This window comes from Bombina bombina, chromosome 11 (assembly GCF_027579735.1).
Source record: "Bombina bombina isolate aBomBom1 chromosome 11, aBomBom1.pri, whole genome shotgun sequence".
NCBI classification, from domain to species: Eukaryota; Metazoa; Chordata; class Amphibia; order Anura; family Bombinatoridae; genus Bombina; species Bombina bombina.
In genome coordinates, this window is record NC_069509.1 from 108,580,596 (window position 1) to 108,601,111 (window position 20,516).

At 39.1% G+C, this 20,516-nt stretch overlaps 1 protein-coding gene across 1 annotated transcript in view; it reads right to left on the reverse strand.

Annotated features, from left to right (window-relative positions):
• Positions 1 to 20,516, reverse strand: part of DNAAF5 (dynein axonemal assembly factor 5) — a 288,383-nt gene that overhangs the window by 158,782 nt on the left and 109,085 nt on the right. Inside the window, exons 7-8 of the mRNA XM_053695125.1 lie at positions 11,814 to 11,957; positions 2,823 to 2,991 (exon numbers count right to left, since the gene is read on the reverse strand). Coding sequence (XP_053551100.1) covers positions 2,823 to 2,991; positions 11,814 to 11,957 — 313 coding nt within the window. The remainder of the gene's footprint in view (positions 1 to 2,822; positions 2,992 to 11,813; positions 11,958 to 20,516) is intronic.

Below are 20,516 nucleotides of genomic sequence, written 5' to 3' on the forward strand. Positions count from 1 at the left end.
ATGTGGTAAAAATCATGCCCATAAAGTTTTATCACCAAGTACCTCAGAAAAAAACGATTAACATGCCAGTAAACGTTTTAAAAATGAAAATTATGAAGTGTTATTAATAAGCCTGCTGCTAGTCGCTTTCACTGCAGTGCAGGCTCAAATATTACTTTAATATAGACAGTATTTTCTTAGTGAAATTCCATTCCCCAGAAATACCTCAGATTATACATACATACATATCAGCCTGATACCAGTCGCTACTACTGCATTTAAGGCTGCACTTACATTACATCGGTATTAGCAGTATTTTCTCAGTCAATTCCATTCCTTAGAAAATAATATACTGCACATACCTCCTTGCAGGTGGGCCCTGCATGCTATCCCCTGTTCTGAAGTTACCTCACTCCTCAGAATGGCCGAGAACAGCAAGTGGATCTTAGTTACGACCGCTAAGATCATGGACAAACTCAGGTAGATTCTTCTTCTAATGCTGCCTGAGAAGAAACAACACACTCCGGTGCCATTTAAAATAACAAACTTTTGATTGAAGAGATAAAAACTAAGTTTAACACACCACAGTCCTCTCACACGTCCTATCTATTAGTTAGGTGCAAGAGAATGACTGGGTATGACGTAGAGGGGAGGAGCTATATAGCAGCTCTGCTTGGGTGATCCTCTTGCACTTCCTGTTAGGGAGGAGATATAATCCCATAAGTAATGGATGACCCGTGGACTGACTACACTTAACAGGAGAAACACACATTTTTGTTTGCAGAATTCATTCAAGGAGCCATCACAATAAAGCAGACTAATGTTTGTAGGTTGCCTCATGAAAACAGGGAACCCACATTACAAATAGTGAGTTAAGCCATGTAAATATGAAAGATCATGAGGACTCTCTAATTACTTTGTCTGCTTAATGAACAATAATTCTCAAAATACATGTTTGTCCTCTAAAATATAGTTATATTTACATTTATACATATATATTATCTTTGTTAACTCTCCACCAATGCAAGGGGCCTCTTAACTAAGTAAGCCTGGACTTCATTCTAATATAATCATTTATTGAATATCTATATGTAATGGTAAATAACCAGCTATAAGGTTAGGGGAAAAATATCTAGTCTGCACTTAAAATAACAGACTTATAACTTATAAGTTTGAATTTGGTACATTATTCAATTAATAAAAAATATTAAAAAAAAGTCAAAAGCACTAAGGACTATATATCAATTGCAAACCAACTAATTGATTATGAGATTTGTTGAAAACTATTTTCATAATCGATTCTATTGATTAGTTGTTGCAGCTCTAATATATATATATTTACCAAAAGCAATTTCACATCAATTTGTTAGGCCAAATATTCATTATGTTTATGTAACAAACAATAAAAAAGCATCATATAGATCTAAATAAGAAAAATAAATCTTCAGATTGTGTCTTATGGGAAATAATAATCACAAAACATGGCAGAGAGGCAGGTATCTGCCCCTTGGCAAAACAGACTGAGCATTCCTGGGAAAATTAAGTACATATTAGGATTCAACATATTACAAAGGGAATATTGTATTAATATTGAGGAAGTTCAATGCCTTACACATTCCTCAACCATTAATATTTAAGAAATGTTAGTGTTCCAGAGAAAATGAATGCAATTATAATTGGGATAATTCATCAAGCTGTGCATTTTAGTTTTAGTACAATGATGGGGAACCGATATTCAAAGGGTCACATATGGGTTCTTCATAACAGCTACTGAGATGTCACAATACTGTTTAAAGGGGCATTAATTCAAGAGAGCGTGACATTTTAAATAACTTTCCAATTTACTTCTATTATTAATTTTGCTTGGTTCTTTTGTTATCCTTTCTTAACGAGTAATCCTAGGTGAGCAAGAAATGTTCACAACAACTTGCTGCAAGACAGTGACGTAGGGGTGCTAATCATAGTGGTGTGAGAGATAAGGTCCTGGAACTCTTGACCGGAAAGTAATCAGATGGTAAAAGGGCTTATGTGAATATGCACCGGATTGGTAAGCCCTAAAAAAGCATACACTGTATTAAATACATACTTGTTCCCCTCCTTAGCAAAGGCATTAGCCCACATAGCCAGAGGTGTTTCAGTGTATGCATATATAGTCCATGCATCCGACTATTAAGAAACTATCCTGCTCAGTGAGGCATTGTAAGTAAAGCTATTTACCTTATGTGTATGTCTGGAAATCCCAATACACAGGTCCTTCCACTGAAACTGACAGACATAGGACACATACAAGAGTACATCACATGATGCCAGGAGGAGGCTAAGGAACATTCCTGCGACCTCAGGTCTGACACTCCTGCACTCTAAAATATGAGCTCTATCAGGATAGCAATGCCTCCCTTACCCTTTCTTCTAGGAACTATCCATTGAGGGTTAGTATTTGAATGACTTTTGCAGAGCACCTCTATCTCTGCCTACCTCTTAGATGAGGCAAAGAACTACTGGGGGGGAAGGAGAAGTAGGAGGGATAGTTAAGTGCTCTGGTTTCAGGGTCTTTGCCTCCTCCTGGTTGCCAGGTGATTTATTCCCGTATGTAAGAAAGAATGGATTTTGAGGACTCTCACTACCATTAGAAAGAAATAATGCTTTAGATAAAGAACTAGAAAATAAACATTTACATTTGCTCATGTAAAATTAAGAAGTAGAACTTATAATATACGCGTAACTCTTAACAATTCTTTACAATTATAACATCATCATTTTTAAAGAAAAAAAAAAAGGTAGATCATCAAAAATGTTTTAAAGGTTGGAAAATGTGATATGAAATGTCACATTATTATCCTTACCGGATTCAGTAACAATGACTTCAAACTGTACACGCTCTACTGAAAAGCTTGTCCAGTGCTCACATTTTTCAGATACCCATTCCAATAACTGCTGTATGTGCAGCCTATAAAGGTCTTGAAGCCCATGTAAGCCTTGTACCTCAGCCAATGTCAAAAGTGTTCTTTGAACCTGCAAATAACAGATTGTTTCAGTTATAAGAAATATAACATGAACAGCAACTTCCGAGAGTATTTATATAGACAAATCAAAAATTAGGGAATGATAATAGTGTTAGGTTTATTGGGGCTGCTGTGAAATTCCTAAAAAAACAAAATTTATGCTTACCGGATAAATTTCTTTCTTTTGCGATGTACCTCGTCCACGGATTCATCCTTACTTTTGGGATATTATCCTTCCTAACAGGAAGTGGCAAAGAGAGCACCACAGCAGAGCTGTCTATATAGCTCCCCCTTAACTCCACCCCCCAGTCATTTGACCGAAGGCCAAGGAAGAAAAAGGAGAAACTATAAGGTGCAGAGGTGACTGAAGTTTTTAACAAAAAATACCACCTGTCTTGAATAGACAGTGTGGGCCGTGGACTTGGTACATCGCAAAAGAAAGAAATTTATCAGGGAAGCATAAATTTTGTTTTCTTTTGCATGATGTACCGAGTCCATGGATTAATCCTTACTTGTGGGATACCAATACCAAAGCTTTAGGACACGGATGAAGGGAGGGACAAGACAGGAACCTAAACAGAAGGAACCATGCACCCCCCTCTTCACTTCTGTTAATATAACCATGCACCCCCCTCTTCACTTCTGTTAATATAACCATGCACCCCCCCTCTTCACTTCTGTTAATATAACCATGCACCCCCCCTCTTCACCTGCCACTTTGCATTACTATTACTGAAAGAGATAGGTCTTATTGTAATTGTGATTTCAAGTACTTCTGTTAATATAACCATGCACCCCCCCTCTTCACCTGCCACTTTGCATTACTATTACTGATGGAGAGTTTCAAATATTGAAATATTTTAATATTCTAATTTTTATAAATTTTAATTATGTTTACAATCGATGTTCATTATCCTAATGTTTTTATCATGTTTATCATTCGAACAATTTAATTATATTTTAATTATGTTTACAATCGATGTTCATTATCCCAATGTTTTTATCATGTTTATCATTCCAATGTTTTTTAGCCCTGGGTCGTCTCCATATAGGAGGCTATATGACAATGTTTATCTTAATAGGTTTCTTGATATTTCTATATATCAAAAAAAAATAAAAAAAAATAAAAAATATGATTTTTTATGACATTCCAGAAGACATTCTATACGCTTTTCCTAAATAGATATCTCTATAGGGACAGTGAAATTATTGCTTACATTTTAGGACCCTTTTAGATTGTTATATTTTTTAAATAAGAATCTTCTATTTTATTTTATTGTATTCCTTAATAGTGTCATATCCACTATAATATTTATTACTTTGATGTCTTCCCTAAGTATTTTTCATTCACTCGTCTTTTCTGTCAAAGAAGGGCCTAACAAGCAGCCTTACAATTTTCAAAAATAGCTAGTTACCTTAGGATAGATTAAGCCTATTTTCAGATCAGGCATGGTAAATCTAAATATATGACTGAAAATTGTTCTATTCATTCACTCTTATATTGGTTTCCATGGTGATAAATGACTGAACACTTATTTGAATCATAGCATGAATTTACCATGAAACTAGGAACATATATACAAAAATAGAATAAACTCAATAGTACTTCCAGGTCATCAGGAACAGGAAGTAGAGGTTATATTTTTTTACTTCCAGGTCAACAGGAAAAGGAAGTAGAGGTTATTTTTTTACTTCCAGGTCAACAGGAACAGGAAGTAGAGGTTATTTTTTGGCGCCAAAACAACACTGGCACTTATTGGCCAGTAATAGCTATAAAAGGAGCTACCATGCTAATCCATCTATAGTCTTGATAAAGGCCCAGTTCTTAGGGCCGAAACGCGTTGACATATATGGTAAGCTTCTTTTCAATTACTGACTAAGTTTGAATAGCAGTTTTGCACTATGTTATATTTGTTTTATTACAGGTATATCTTTGAATGAATTGATCCCTGAGACATAGGATCCATTTCTGTATTTTTTCATCGTTTACACACAGGAATAACTTTTTAGGAGCATCTCTTCACATCTTGTATTCACATAAGGGTCACTTTATAAGTGTGTTATTCACTTTAACACATCCTAAATATTCATTTGGATTATTTTTTTACATTTTTTCCTTTTTCTTTTTTCATTTTTGTGTACACACATTTTTGATTATTCACGCCCACTTCATCACATCATCTTTTCAGGATTTTTTGGATATTCACAATAATTTTTGAAATTTGATTTGAAAACCACTACGTTTTTCTTTTTTACACACTTCATCATTTCACCGTTTATCGAGGGATATATAAGGATAACTGTTTTAAAATAGAATCTTCATATTGGACATTCACTCTCTGGAAAGAATTTAAAGTTTGGGACCTACATATTTATGGACACCTACTCAGTAAATTGATGTTTTTATATTTATTTTTTATCCAACCATCAACAGCTGTTTTATTGTAATTTATTTTGTGATTAAGATTGTATATTGTTGTGGTTTTTAACCACAATTGTATTGTTTTTTATATAGATATATGCATATTTTATTGTTAATTTTAAGTGGATCCACTTTTGTATCTTGTTTGTATATTTTAGCTATAAGTAGCTTATAAAATATTTTATATACCCCTATAGAATTTCAATATATTTTTTATTTAAATAATCTTGTCACTACTAGTGTCTTAGCCTTTTAGGAGGCGCTCTGTGTATTTATTTTTAGCACTAAACAGAAGGCACCACTGCTTGCAAAACCTTTCTCCCAAAAACAGCCTCCGAAGAAGCAAAAGTATCAAATTTGTAAAATTTTGAAAAGGTATGGAGCGAAGACCAAGTCGCAGCCTTAAAAATCTGTTCAACAGAAGCATCATTTTTAAAAGTCCATGTGGAAGTTACCGCTCTAGTAGAATGAGCTGTAATCCTTTCAGGAGGCTGCTGTCCAGCAGTCTCATAAGCCAAACGGATGATGCTTTTCAGCCAAAAGGAAAGAGAAGTCGCCATAGCCTTTTGACCCCTACGCTTTCTAGAATAGACAACAAAGAAGATGTTTGACGAAAATCTTTGGTTGCTTGCAAATAAAATTTCAAAGCATGAACCACATCCAAGATGTGCAACAGACGTTCCTTCTTAGAAGAAGGATTAGGACACAGAGAAGGAACAACAATTTCCTGATTGATATTCCTGTTAGTAACAACCTTAAGTAGGAACCCAGGCTTGGTACGCAAAACCACCTTATCAGCATGGAAAACAAGATAAGGTGAATCACATTGTAAAGCAGATAGTTCAGAAACTCTTCGAGCTGAAGAGATAGCAACTAGGAACAAAACTTTCCAAGTAAAAAGCTTAATATCAATGGAATGCATGGGTTCAAACGGAACCCCCTGAAGAACTTTCAGAACTAAATTTAAACTCCATGGCGGAGCAACAGGTTTAAACACAGGCTTAATTCTAGCTAAAGCCTGATAAAAAGCCTGAACGTCTGGAACATCTGCCAGACGCTTGTGCAACAGAATAGACAGAGCAGATATCTGTCCTTTTAGTGAACTAGCTGACAATCCTTTCTCCAAACCCTCTTGGAGAAAAGACAAAATCTTAGGAATCCTGATTTTACTCCAGCAGTAGCCTTTGGATTTGCACCAAAAAAGATATTTACGCCATATCTTATGATAAATTTACCTGGTAACAGGCTTTCGATCCTGAATCAAGGTATCTATGACCGACTCAGAGAAACCCCGCTTTGATAGAATCAAGCGTTCAATCTCCAAGCAGTCAGTTGCAGAGAAATTAGATTTGGATGCTGGAATGGACCTTGAATGAGAAGGTCCCGTCTCAGTGGCAGAGTCCATGGTGGCAGAGATGACATGTCCACCAGGTCTGCATACCAAGTCCTACGTGGCCACGCAGGAGCTATAGAGATCACCGAAGCTCTCTCCTGTTTGATTCTGGCAATCAAACGATGAAGGAGAGGAAATGGTGGAAACACATAAGCCAGGTTGAACAACCAGGGTACTGCTAGAGCATCTATCAGTACTGCCTGAGGATCCCTTGACCTGGATCCGTAACAAGGAAGTTTGGCATTCTGACGAGACGCCATCAGATCCAATTCTGGTGTGCCCCATAGCTGAACCAATTGAGCAAACACCTCCGGATGGAGTTCCCACTCCCCCGGATGAAAAGTCTGACGACTTAGAAAATCTGCCTCCCAGTTCTCTACCCCTGGGATATAGATCGCTGACAGATGGCAAGAGTGATCCTCTGCCCATCGGATTATCCTTGAGACTTCTTTCATCGCCAAGGAACTCTTTGTTCCGCCCTGATGATTGATATAAGCCACAGTCGTGATGTTGTCCGACTGAAACCTGACGAATCTGGCCGAAGCCAGCTGAGGCCATGCCTGGAGAGCATTGAATATCGATCTTAATTCCAGGATATTTATCGGTAGGAGAGCCTCCTCCCGAGTCCACAAACCCTGTGCTTTCAGGGAATTCCAGACTGCACCCCAACCCAGAAGGCTGGCGTCTGTCGTCACTATAACCCATTCTGGCCTGCGGAAACACATTGCCTGGGACAGATGATCCTGTGACAACCACCAAAGAAGAGAGTCTCTGGTCTCTTGATCCAGATTTATCTGAGGAGATAAATCCGCATAATCCCCATTCCACTGATTGAGCATGCATAGTTGCAGTGGTCTGAGATGCAAACGAAACTATGTCTATTGCCGCTACCATTAGACTGATTACCTCCATACACTGAGCCACTGACGGCTGAGGAATGGAATGAAGAGCTCGGCAGGTGTACAAAATCTTTGATTTCCTGACCTCCGTCAGAAATATTTTCATGTCCACCGAGTCTATCAGAGTCCCTAGAAATGAAACCCTTGTGAGGGGGGAAAGAGAACTCTTTTTTACGTTCACCTTCCACCCATGAGATCTTAGAAAAGCCAACACTAAGTCCGTGTGGGACTTGGCTAGTTGGAAAGTCGACGCTTGAATTAGAATGTCGTCTAAATAAGGCGCCACTGCTATGCCCCGCGGCCTTAGAACCGCCAGAAGGGACCCTAGCACCTTTGTGAAGATTTGTGGCGCCGTGGCCAACCCGAAGGGAATAGCCACAAACTGATAATGCTTATCGAGAAGGCGAACCTGAGGAACTGGTGATGATCTTTGTGGATAGGAATGTGTAGATATGCATCCTTTAAGTCCACGGTAGTCATATATTGACCCTCCTGGATCAATGGTAAGATAGTCCGAATGGTCTCCATCTTGAAAGATGGGACTCTTAGGAATTGGTTTTGGATCTTGAGATCTAGAATTGGTCTGAAAGTTCCAACTTTCTTGGGAACCACAAAAAGATTGGAGTAGAACCCCTGCCCCTGCTCTTGGGACTGGGCAGATCACTCCCATGGTAAAAATGTCTTCTACACAGCATAAGAATACCTCTCTTTTTGTCGGGTTTACAGACAATTGAGAAAGATGGAACCTCCCCCTTGGAGGAGAATCCTTGAAATCTAGAGGGTATCCCTGGGTTACAATCTCTACTGCCCAGGAATCCTGAACGTCTCTTGCTCAGGCCTGAGCAAAGAGAGAGAGTCTGCCCCCTACTAGATCCGGTCCCGGATCGGGGGCTATCCCTTCATGCTGTCTTAGTGGCAGCAGCAGGCTTTTTGGCCTGTTTACCCTTGTTCCAAGCCTGGTTAGGTCTCCAGATTGGCTTGGATTGAGCAAAGTTCCCCTCTTGCTTTGCAGCAGGGGAAGAGGAAGCAGGACCACCCTTGAAGTTTCGAAAGGAACGAAAATTATTTTGCTTGGTCCTTGTATTATTTGACTTATCTTGAGGGAGGGCATGACCCTTCCCTCCAGCGATGTCTGAAATGATCTCTTTCAGTGCAGGCCTAATAGGGTCTTACCTTTGAAAGGGATGGTCAAAAGCTTAGATTTAGATGACACATCAGCCGACCAGGACTTAAGCCATAACGCTCTACGCGCTAAGATTACAAAACCTGAATTCTTTGCTGCTAATTTAGCAAGATGAAAAGCGCGTCTGTAACAAAAGAATTAGCTAATTTAAGAGCCTTAATTCTGTCCAGAATATCATCTAGTGGGGTCTCCATCTGAAGAGCCTCTTCTAGAGCCTCAAACCAAAAGGCAGCTGCAGTGGTTACAGGAACAATGCACGCTATAGGTTGAAGAAGAAAACTTTGATGAACAAAAATTTTCTTTAGGAGACCCTCTAATTTTTTATCCATAGGATCAATGAAAGCACAACAGTCTTCAATAGGTATAGTTGTACGCTTAGCTAGAGTAGAAATAGCTCCCTCCACCTTAGGGACCGTTTGCCATGAGTCCTTAATGGTGTCAGATATGGGAAACATTTTCTTAAAAACAGGAGGGGGAGCGAACGGAATACCTGGTCTATCCCACTCCTTAGTAACAATGTCCGAAATCCTCTTAGGGACCGGAAAAACATCAGTGTAAACAGGAACCTCTAAATATTTGTCCATTTTACACAATTTCTCTGGAACTACAATAGGGTCACGATCATCCAGAGTCGCTAAAACCTCCCTGAGCAATAAGCGGAGGTGTTCTAGCTTAAATTTAAATGCCGTCATATCAGAAATCTCTCCCTCAGATAGCAAATCCCTCATCCCTACCTTAGAACATTGTGAGGGAATATCGGATACGGCTACTAAAGCGTCAGAAGGCTCAGCATTTGTTCTTAACCCAGAGCTACTGTGCTTCCCTTGCAACCCTGGCAGTTTAGATAAAACCTCTGTGAGGGTAGTATTCATAACTGAGGCCATAGCTTGCAAGGTGAAAGAATTAGACGCATTAGAAGTACTTGGCGTTGCTTGTGGGGGCGTTACTGGTTGTGACACTTGGGGAGAACTAGATGGCAAAACCTGATTTCCTTCTGTCTGAGAATCATCTAATGCCAAACTCTTATAAGTCAAAATATGCTGTTGGCAATTTATAGACATATCAGTACAAGTGGGACACATTCTGAGAGGGAGTTCCACAATGGCTTCTAAACAAATTGATCAATGAGTTTCCTCAATGTCAGATATGTTGAACAGGCTAGTAATGAGACAAGCAAGCTTGGAAAACACTTTATTTAATGAAAAAAACACAATTTTCAAAAACGGTACTGTGCCTTTAAGAGAAAAAAAGGCATACACAAACTGCAAAACTGCTTAAAATTACTCCAAACTTTCCGAAATTTTTACAGTATACCTCTCAAGCTTTAGTAAGATTGCACCACAAATATAAAGGTAATTAACCCTTAAATGAGAAAACCGGATCAAAAAGTGTTAAAAACCCAGTAAAACCCTTGTCAGTACCCTGCCACAACTCTGCTGTGGCGCCTACCTGCCCTCAAGGATTAAGAATGTGGAAATAAAGCTTTGATTAGGCCCTTAGAAGTGCTCCAGGACCCTTCTGTTGTAGCTTGCTGCTTGTCTATGCAAAACAAATGCGCAACTGAGGCGCGAAAAGAGGCCCCGCCCCTCTCACTCGATGTTGCTGGGGCCTACACACAAATTTACAAAACGAACTTTGAGCCATGTGGGTTATAAAATACCCCAAATAAGCCAAGTGAACCTTCCAAACAGAAGTCCCAAATAAAATAAACACAGTACTCCCAGACACACTAACGTTTGTTTCAATATAACAAACTGAGTGCCCATAAGATTAGCCCTATATGCAAGCTAGTAATACCCCTTCTAATACTAGGATTACTGCTTCCCCTTCCCCTAATGGGGATACTTTCAGCCTTTCTGTAGTTATCCAAGTCTCTGCAGAAAAAATGACTGAACATACCTCATTGCTGTATAGCAAGAAACAGTTCCTCACACTGAAGTTTTCCTGTACTCCTCAGCTTCTGTGGGAACAGCAGTGGACCTTAGTTACAAATGCTAAGATCATCATCCTCTAGGCAGAAATCTTCATCTATGTCCTGCCTGAGAGCAAATACTACAACACCGGTATCATTTAAAAATAACAAACTCTTGATTGAAGAGAAAATAAAACTAATAGTTTAACACCTCTTTCCCTTTACCCTTCCTGCTTAGAGCCGGCAAAGAGAATGACTGGAGGGGTGGCGTTAAGGGGGGAGCTATATAGACAGCTCTGCTGTCGTGCTCTCTTTGCCACTTCCTGTTAGGAAGGATAATATCCCACAAGTAAGGATGAATCCGTGGACTCTGTATATCATGCAAAAGAAAACTAATATTTGACTTTACTGGAGCAAATATTAGTTCTAATATCTTAAAGCCCTAATCCTAGTTGTCTAATTTGCCTTAAAGGAACATAAAAAAAACCTTTGTGACAGCAATACAAAATGTTTCATAATGCAATAATATACTTTCCTAATTTATTTTGACCTCTTTTTCTGTAAAACAACTTTCAAAATGGTGGGTTTCCTATCTGGCCTTAGCAGAGGTCATATAATGTAATACAAATTAATAATGCCGGTTCTGCCAACAAATTGACAGTGGCAAGACTTCTCTAGTCCAGTAACACCAAATTAGGTAAATAGTTTTGAGTTTGACCATTGAAAAACTATTGCAGCAAACATCATGTTATGTTGATTTATTCAAAATGCCACAGAAAAGTCTTCTCATTTCATTAATAACTACATATAGACAAAATGTAGCTGTATATGAATAATCCACATAGATGTAGAGTGAGAACAAGAATACAATATTTACTAAAATTAAATCCATTAATAAATCATACTTTTTGACTGTTCCAAAGATGAAGTTTTATGTTTATCATAATCATCTGCAGAAATGGCACATATGATTGCACTGAGCGATAGCAGAACTAAAAGACATTTAAAAACAAAATACAGTACCTTGTCATAAAGGTTTTCAGAAGCAGGACTGGCCAGTATGGTGATCAGGATTTTCATGCAATAAAAACTGACATCTTTACAGTCTTCCTGACATACGCTGATTAGGGACTGTATAGCACATAGCAACTGCTCAAGATACAGAACCTGTGAAATTAAATAAAAATAACTGGTTCAAACAAGTGTCAGTGTCATTTGATAAAATGCTTTTAAAAATTTAGAGCTAGGTCAAAAGTGGAGCGCTAATTTATAAAAAAAAAAAACCCCAGAGATTACAAGTGGCTGTTTATTGCTATTGCGAGCTCACGGTGGCAATTAGCAATACGAAAATTAAGATAAGATCTCTAGTAAATTTTGTAAATGTGCCCCAATTGCCCCCAAACTTAAATGTTCGATTCCTTTTTGAATAATAATTAAAAAAAAAATAGCATCTTTCATTATTTTTTAATTTTTTTTTAAATGCATGAAGCAGTTTTTAGGGGTTAAAGTTGGTGGGAGTGGTAAAAGTGCCTTCACATAGCGGTCTATGGGAATTGTGTGTTCTCAATAAATATATATGTATATGCTTCTATACATATATATTTATGTGCCAATATGTGTATATATACACATATAACACAAATATATATGTATATAATCATATATATTTTACTTTTTTTTTTTTTTTTTTTGTTGAAATATTTATATTGAGGGAATAACAGTTCCAAGACAAATACAGTTTGCCCATACAAACAAATGGCACATAATACATGGTAAAATACATATCACAAGCCTAAGAAAAAATAAAAATAAAAGATACATAGCAACATATGCAGAAATAGTACCCTTAACACAATATTCATATAGCTGACCCAAATTGAAATGTAGTCAAAGGTATGAAGATTGAGAAGCAAACCCGATATCGCCCTCATTTTTCCCTCCACTACTGCTGGGGCCACTTTTGGACCCCTGTATTAAAAGTACTTCTCAGAGGTTTTTGTTTATAATGTAGACCTAGACAAGGCCTGCATTTTATATGCTTCTTCCCAAGGTAGCTAGGACCACGGGTAGGTCCCTAAGACTAATAATAACATTAAGGGAAGATATTGCAGTAATGGATAAGTACGTTAAAGATCCAAGTACCAAACGCTGTGTCAGAGATAAAGAACCGCATAGACAGTTTCACTCATACATAGGGAAACAGGTAGATGATACACAAATGAGCTAACATCAGTACTAGAATTATGGTGATAAACAGTCTATAGACATTGAACTCAGGATAATTCATAGTAAATCTCTTCATTTTTAATCCGAAGAACCAATTTTTCGCTTATATAAACAGAAACCACTACATTGGTTCTACGGACAGGGCAGAGACAGTATAACTCTGCCAAAAAGGAGTATGGAGGATAAGCTAGTTATCCCTTACCTTACATTTGTGAGGGGGGGATGAAAGAGGGAGAGAGGAGGGAGAGGGAGAAAGGGGGGGAAGAGGGCAAAGGGGGGGGGGGGAGAGGGGAAAAAAAAGGGGAGAAGGAGAGGGAAGGGAAAGAGGGTTGGGAGAAGGGGGAAAAGGTGGAAAGGGGGGCTAGGATGGTAAGGGGAGAAGGGGAATGGAAAAGGGGGAAGGAGGATGGAAAGAGGGGGGGAGAGGATGGAAAGAGAGGGGGGAAGGATGGAAGGAAGGGGAAGGTTGGAAATGGAGGGGGGGAGGGTGGAAGGGGGGAAGGGTGAAAAGGGAGGGGGGGAGGGTGAAAAGGGAGGGGGGAAGGGTGATTAGGGAGGGGGGCTAAGTCTAGAATGCAAACAGAGGCCTTCATGATGGGCAAGCGATGGATCCTAAGTTATAGTTAGATGTATATACTTTCCTCCTTGCCAACGTATAGTCTCAGGAGGGGGACCCCAATAGAGATAAAGATAAGGGGGCAGACTTTCTACAGGGTATATACGGAGAAGGGATCACATATAGGCATTTAATAGGGCACTAAGGTCATTAGATAGAATGGTGATCTGTGCACATGGCATAATTAACTAGGCAGTTCAATATTGCTAGATTATAGGCTAAACAGCATCATTCTCTCCAGCGCTCAAGTTACACACATCAAAAAAACAATAGAGGTAGGCCTACAGCATACTGGGAGTTAGTAGCACAATGACACACATATATCATGCATAAGTAAAGTTTTACCGCAAGGCAATCCAGAGATGAGGATGTGACTGAATCACTAGACTGACCCTTATATTCATAGATCTAGTTACTAGCTTCACCACTGAATCAGCCCAAGGGCTTCATAATACACATAGCAACATATAACTTGCAATATAACATAAGACATATAGCAATGTGAGTAAAATAATGAAGATAAAAAACATTAGGGAACCCAAGAAAAAACAGTGCTGTGATTAGTTAATCAGGCACTTAACGTAAAAATGAGTACACATAAGTCCCACAGTCCTGCACACGGTCCCAGTCCCAGAATCCACACAGTCTCCGAAAACAATCTTCATAAGTGTAGACTCTGCAGCCACTGGTATAGTAGAATTATTGAATAAGTCCGTGAGCTGAACTACAGGCATCAGCAATTTGATAGCAGTGTGAGCCCTTAGTAACCGCCATTGCAACAAAAATGTCACCCTACTCCAGCTTTTATATTTGCCTCAGGGGGCCAGAGATCTTCACACTGCAGGGTTATCGTGGGGGAGGTAAGGATCCTAGACAGAACCCCAGCGCGGCATCTCACTGAGCTCCAGTCAATGAGAAACTCCAAGGCAGTGTTGTGATATGGGGCCACCAGTAAACCACATGTACCAGCAAGAGCGTCCCTACAGATATCGGCCATACTCTTGCCTGCGCTAAACCCCGTGGCAGTGGTCAAGGGACACCTCCCGGAGCTCCCATCAGAATGACTCACCAACTCGCCTCTAACGGAGGAAAGCCTCCCGGTCTCACAATCAGCTCTCATAGGGGTCAGCACAGTGCGCTTCAGCAGGGCCGGCTCTTCACAGGTCTCGACATGACCTCCCACAGCTCCATTCTGCAGTCGCTCCATCTCAGGGTCATGTACAGTACAGGGGTCGCCATCAGATATCTTAGCAGCTGGTAAACGTTTCCTTGGTACGTGTGCTGCTTCAATCTTTATGAGCAAGTCATCAAATCTGCTTAAGATCCGTTTCTCATATTCAGCAAATAGGATCTGCAGCGTGGCACAAATGGCTACCCCCATAGTCCCAGGAAAGTTGCGGCCTGCTGTGTCTCAGAAACAGCGCTGTACCAGCGTAGATGAATTCTTCATTCAGCCAGATGTTTTAAATGATCTTTCCTAAGATTCTTAACACTAGTTTAATAACCAAATACTGTTCCACAGAGGAAAAATTGGGTAAAATTAAAGTGAATTCAGGAGCCTCTTAGAAACACGTCTCATTGCTCTGGCTGTTGGCTCCGCCCCCCCATATATTTTACTTTTACTGCCCATCGGTGCGTGATTTACCTTTTTCGCTGCGCTAGGTTCTCGGATGTGTTTCGCGGAATGAGAACGAGGCTCCCATTGGAGCCTATGGAAGTGCGCTCCCATGAGCGCAAAGCTTCCCTGCAATGGGAGAACACGTTTGCATTGCACCAAGCTTGTAATAACAGCGCACATTTGCTCGCGTAAGCGATATTGCGCGCTCCTTTTGTAATCTGGCCCTTAGTATGCAGACAACTTACCGATTATTTGGTACCATTTTATAATCTTGCGCTTGTGCTGGAACGTTGATTCTCAACATTTACAATCAGACATGCGACGCCATTAGATTAGTAAACTGCTATGAAGTCAGGTTAAATCCTTTATACATGCCATCTGATTTCATGTGTTAACATTTATATATTTATCTCTCTGCCTTGTTGAGCCGCTGTCACTCACTTTATACCCCTACAGCTGTTGGCCTCCTGCAGCTCAAGTGAACTTGTTAAACTGTTTATCGTTACAAAATACCAGGATACAAAAACATAATATAAACAAAAGCAGCATTTTACTAGTTGGCTTCTAACATATTGCACAGTGATGCAGCCCTCTCTGGCAAAAAAAGGACAACACACACAGATTGCTTTGCCCCCCACCAAAACATTAAAGAGACAGTCTACTCAAGAATTTTTATTGTTTAAAAACATAGATAATCCCTTTAATAAGCCCTCCCCCCGTTTTGCTTAACCAACATTGTTATATTAATTTACTTTTTACCTCTAGGATTACCTTGTATCTAAGCCTCTGCAGACAGACCCCTTTTATCAGTTCTTTTGACAAACTTGCATTTTAGCCAATCAGTGCCCTCTCAAAAGTAACTCCAGGGGCGTGAGCACAATCTTATCTATATGCCCACTTGAACTAACGCCCTCTTGCTGTGAAAAGCTGTTAAATGCAATCAGATAAGAGGCGGCCTTCAAGGACTTAGAAATTGGCATATGAGCCTACCTAGGTTTAGCTTACAACTAAGAATACCACGAGAACAATACAAATTTGATGTTAAAAGTAAATTGGAAATTTATTTAAAATTGCATGCCCCATCTGAATTTTGAAAGTTTAATTTTGACTAGACTGTCCCTTTAAACATAACGTCTATTTACTTTGAACAATGTACTTTTTGTTAGCTCTATTACTAGAGAGGTCGTGCCATTGAAAAGAAGAAAAAAAAAGAACGCTTTAAACATGCATATCTGGTTTCACTCACTAAATTAGCAGGTGCATTAACCTGCCACATACACCTGGGAAGAAGAAGAACTCTGTTCTGTATATCTTGGCCAACTATTAAATAAAGATGAGAATTCTCAGGGACAGAATACTGCAAGCTAATGACACTACATTTTAAGTAGATCATTTTGATTCCTTACATGAATGGTTCCATTTCTCAGAATGGATTTGAAGATTACTTTAAATCAAATGTATGGGTAAGTCAATCAACAACTTGATAATTAAACCACAATTATAGGGCACCTTAAAGGGACATTCCGGTCAAAATTTCAACGAACATAGATGAATTACATCTTTGAACAAAAACATACTTGCAATATACATGTATTGGCAAAAAGGCTTCTAGTAATAGCTATCACTGCTTTAGTCTTAGCATTTTTCTCTGCATGTGCATGTGAGGCGTAACTAGATATTCTTAGTGCACCAGCATTTTAAATACTGCAGCTGCTCAAAGCACCAGTGGGGCTTGTATCGTGTGAGCAATTAAACTGAGTCATTACCAGATGGTACAAGCACCTTAGGTTCTCTGAGCAAGTCTCGTCTTTAAAATGCTGGTGCACGGTGCATACTTAAATACACATTTGAAACAGCTATAGCTTTTATTTGAGGGATTTTTGCTAATACATGTGTATTACAAAAATGCTTCTATTCAAAACTGAAATGCATCCATGTGAATTCCAATTTGGAAATTTTAGAAACTTATTGACCAGCGAAAAGGGGACTTAAGAAGTTGTACTGTCAAAGGCAACGTTCATCTAAAAGAAAATGTGTGTTCACTTATTCTTTATTACTGACATTTTAAAATGCATTCGTGTAGATTACGAGTTCTGTGCGCTATAGGGAAATTAACGAACGCAACAAAAGTTGCGTTATTTAACCCCCTATAGCGCAGCCATTACAAGTTTTCAAAAACCTCCATACCGCACAAAATACAAGCGCTGTTTTGACGTGCTCGTGCAGGCTTCCCCCATAGATATCAATGGGGAGAGCAGGTCAGAAAAAAGTCTAACACCTGCGATCGCGGAATGAAAAGCTCCGTAACGCAGCCCCATTGATGTCTATGGGGAAAAAAAACTACCTTTAAACCTAACACCCTAACATAAACCCCACGCCTAAACACCCCTAACCGCTCCCCCACCGACATCGCCGCCACCTAAATAAAACTATTAACATCTAATCTGCCGCTCCCGATATTGCCGCCACTATACTAAAGTTATTAACCCCTATTACCCTGCACCCTAACATCGCCCACACTATAATCTATTAACCCCTATTCCGCCGCTCCCGACATTGCCGCAACTAAATAAAGCTATTAACCTCTAAACCCCTGGCCTCCCACATCACTACCACTAAAAAAAAAAAAATCTATTAACCCCTAAACTGCCAGCCCCCCACATCGCAAAAATCAAAATTAAACTATTAACCCCTACACCTACCCCTAAACCTAACTGTAACCCTAACCCTAATGTAACCCTAACACCCCCTAACTTTAAAGGGAAACTGAACCCAAATTTTTTCTTTCATGATTCAGATAGAGCATGCAATTTTAAGCAATTTTCTAATTTACTTCTATTATCAATTTTAATTCGTTCTCTTGCTATCTTTATTTGAAAAAGAAGGCATCTCAGCTAAAGAGCCAGCAAATGTTTGCTTCAGGACCATGGGCAGCACTTGATTATTGGTGCTGACCAATCAGCAAGGACAACCCAGGTTCTTCACCAAAAATGAGCCGGCATCTAAACTTACATTCTTGCTTTTCAAATAAACATACCAAGAGAATGAAGAAAATTTGATAATAGGAGTAAATTAGAAAGTTGCTTAAAAATACATGCTCTATGTGAATCACGAAAGAAAATTTTTGAGTACAGTGTCCCTTTAACATAATTAATAGGGCTAAACTAAAGTTACAATTATTAACTAAATAAAACCTATTTAAAACTAAATACAAACTTACCTGTGAAATAAAACCTAAGCTAGCTACAATATAACTAATATTTATATTGTAGCTAGCTTAGGTTTTATTTTTATTTCACAGGTAAGTTTGTATTTATTTTAACTAGGTAAACTAGTTAGTAAATAGTAATTAACTATTTACTTACTATCTAGTTAAAATAAATACAAACTTACCTGTGAAATAAAACCTAAGCTTACCTTACACTAAAACCTAAAATTACAAAAAAAACAACACACTAAAATCACAAAATATAAAAAAAAAAAACTACGATTACAAAAAAACGAAATTAGCCCCAAAAATAAAAAAATATTCCTAGTCTAATACCCTTTTAAAAAAAATAAAAAAGCCTAATCTAGAATAAACTACCAAGGGCCCTTAAAAGGGCCTATTGTAGGGCATTGCCCTAAAGTTAACAGCTCTTTTGCTACAAAAAATAAAGATAAATTTATTTCTCTTGTGGTGTATCCAGTCCACGGATCATCCATTACTTGTGGGATATTCTCCTTCCCAACAGGAAGTTGCAAGAGGATCACCCACAGCAGAGCTGCTATATAGCTCCTCCCCTAACTGCCATATCCAGTCATTCGACCGAAACAAGCCGAGAAAGGAGAAACCATAGGGTGCAGTGGTGACTGTAGTTTAATCTAAAATTGTGACCTGCCTTAAAATGACAGGGCGGGCCGTGGACTGGATACACCACAAGAGAAATAAATTTATCAGGTAAGCATAAATTGTGTTTTCTCTTGTAAGGTGTATCCAGTCCACGGATCATCCATTACTTGTGGGATACCAATACCAAAGCTAAAGTACACGGATGAAGGGAGGGACAAGGCAGGTACTTAAACGGAAGGTACCACTGCCTGTAAAACCTTTCTTCTAAAAATAGCCTCCGAAGAAGCAAAAGTATCAAATTTGTAGAATTTGGAAAAAGTATGAAGCTTAGACCAAGTCGCCGCCTTGCAAATCTGTTCAACAGAAGCCTCATTTTTAAAGGCCCAAGTGGAAGCCACAGCTCTAGTAGAATAAGCTGTAATCTTTTCAGGAGGCTGCTGTCCAGCAGTCTCATAGGCAAAGCGGATTAGGCTTCTTAGCCAAAACGAAAGAGAGGTTTCCGAAGCTTTTTGACCTTTTCTCTGTCCAGAGTAAACAACAAACAAAGCAGATGTTTGACGAAAATCTTTAGTAGCTTGTAAGTAAAACTTTAAAGCACAAACCACGTCCAGATTATGTAAAAGACGTTCCTTCTTTGAAGAAGGGTTAGAACACAATGATGGAACAACAATCTCTTGATTGATATTCTTAGTGGATACCACCGTAGGCAAAAACCCAGGTTTTGTACGCAGAACTACCTTATCTGCATGGAAGATCAGATAAGAAGAATCACATTGTAAAACAGATAACTCGGAGACTCTACGAGCCGAGGAAATAGCCATCAAAAAGAGAACTTTCCAAGATAAAAGCTTGATATCTATGGAATGAAGAGGTTCAAACGTAACCCCTTTAAGAACTTTAAGAACCAAATTTAAGCTCCATGGGGGAGCAAAAGGTTTAAACACAGGCTTGATTCTAACCAACGCCTGACAAAACGCCTGAACGTCTGGAACATCCGCCAGACGCTTGTGCAAAAGAATAGATAGTGCAGAGATCTGTCCCTTCAAAGAACTAGCTGATAATCCTTTCTCCAAACCCTCTTGGAGAAAAGATAATATCCTGGGAATCCTAATCTTACTCCATGAGTAACTCTTGGATTCACACCAATAAAGATATTTACGCCATATCTTATGGTAGATTTTCCTGGTAACAGGTTTTCGTGCCTGTATTAAGGTATCAATGACAGACTCAGAGAAGCCACGCTTTGATAAAATCAAGCGTTCAATCTCCATGTAGTCAGTCTCAGAGAAATTAGATTTGGATGATTGAAAGGACCTTGAAGTAGAAGGTCTCGTCTCAAAGGCAGAGTCCAAGGTGGAAAGGATGACATGTCCACTAGGTCTGCATACCAGGTCCTGCGTGGCCACGCAGGCGCTATCAAAATCACCGATGCTC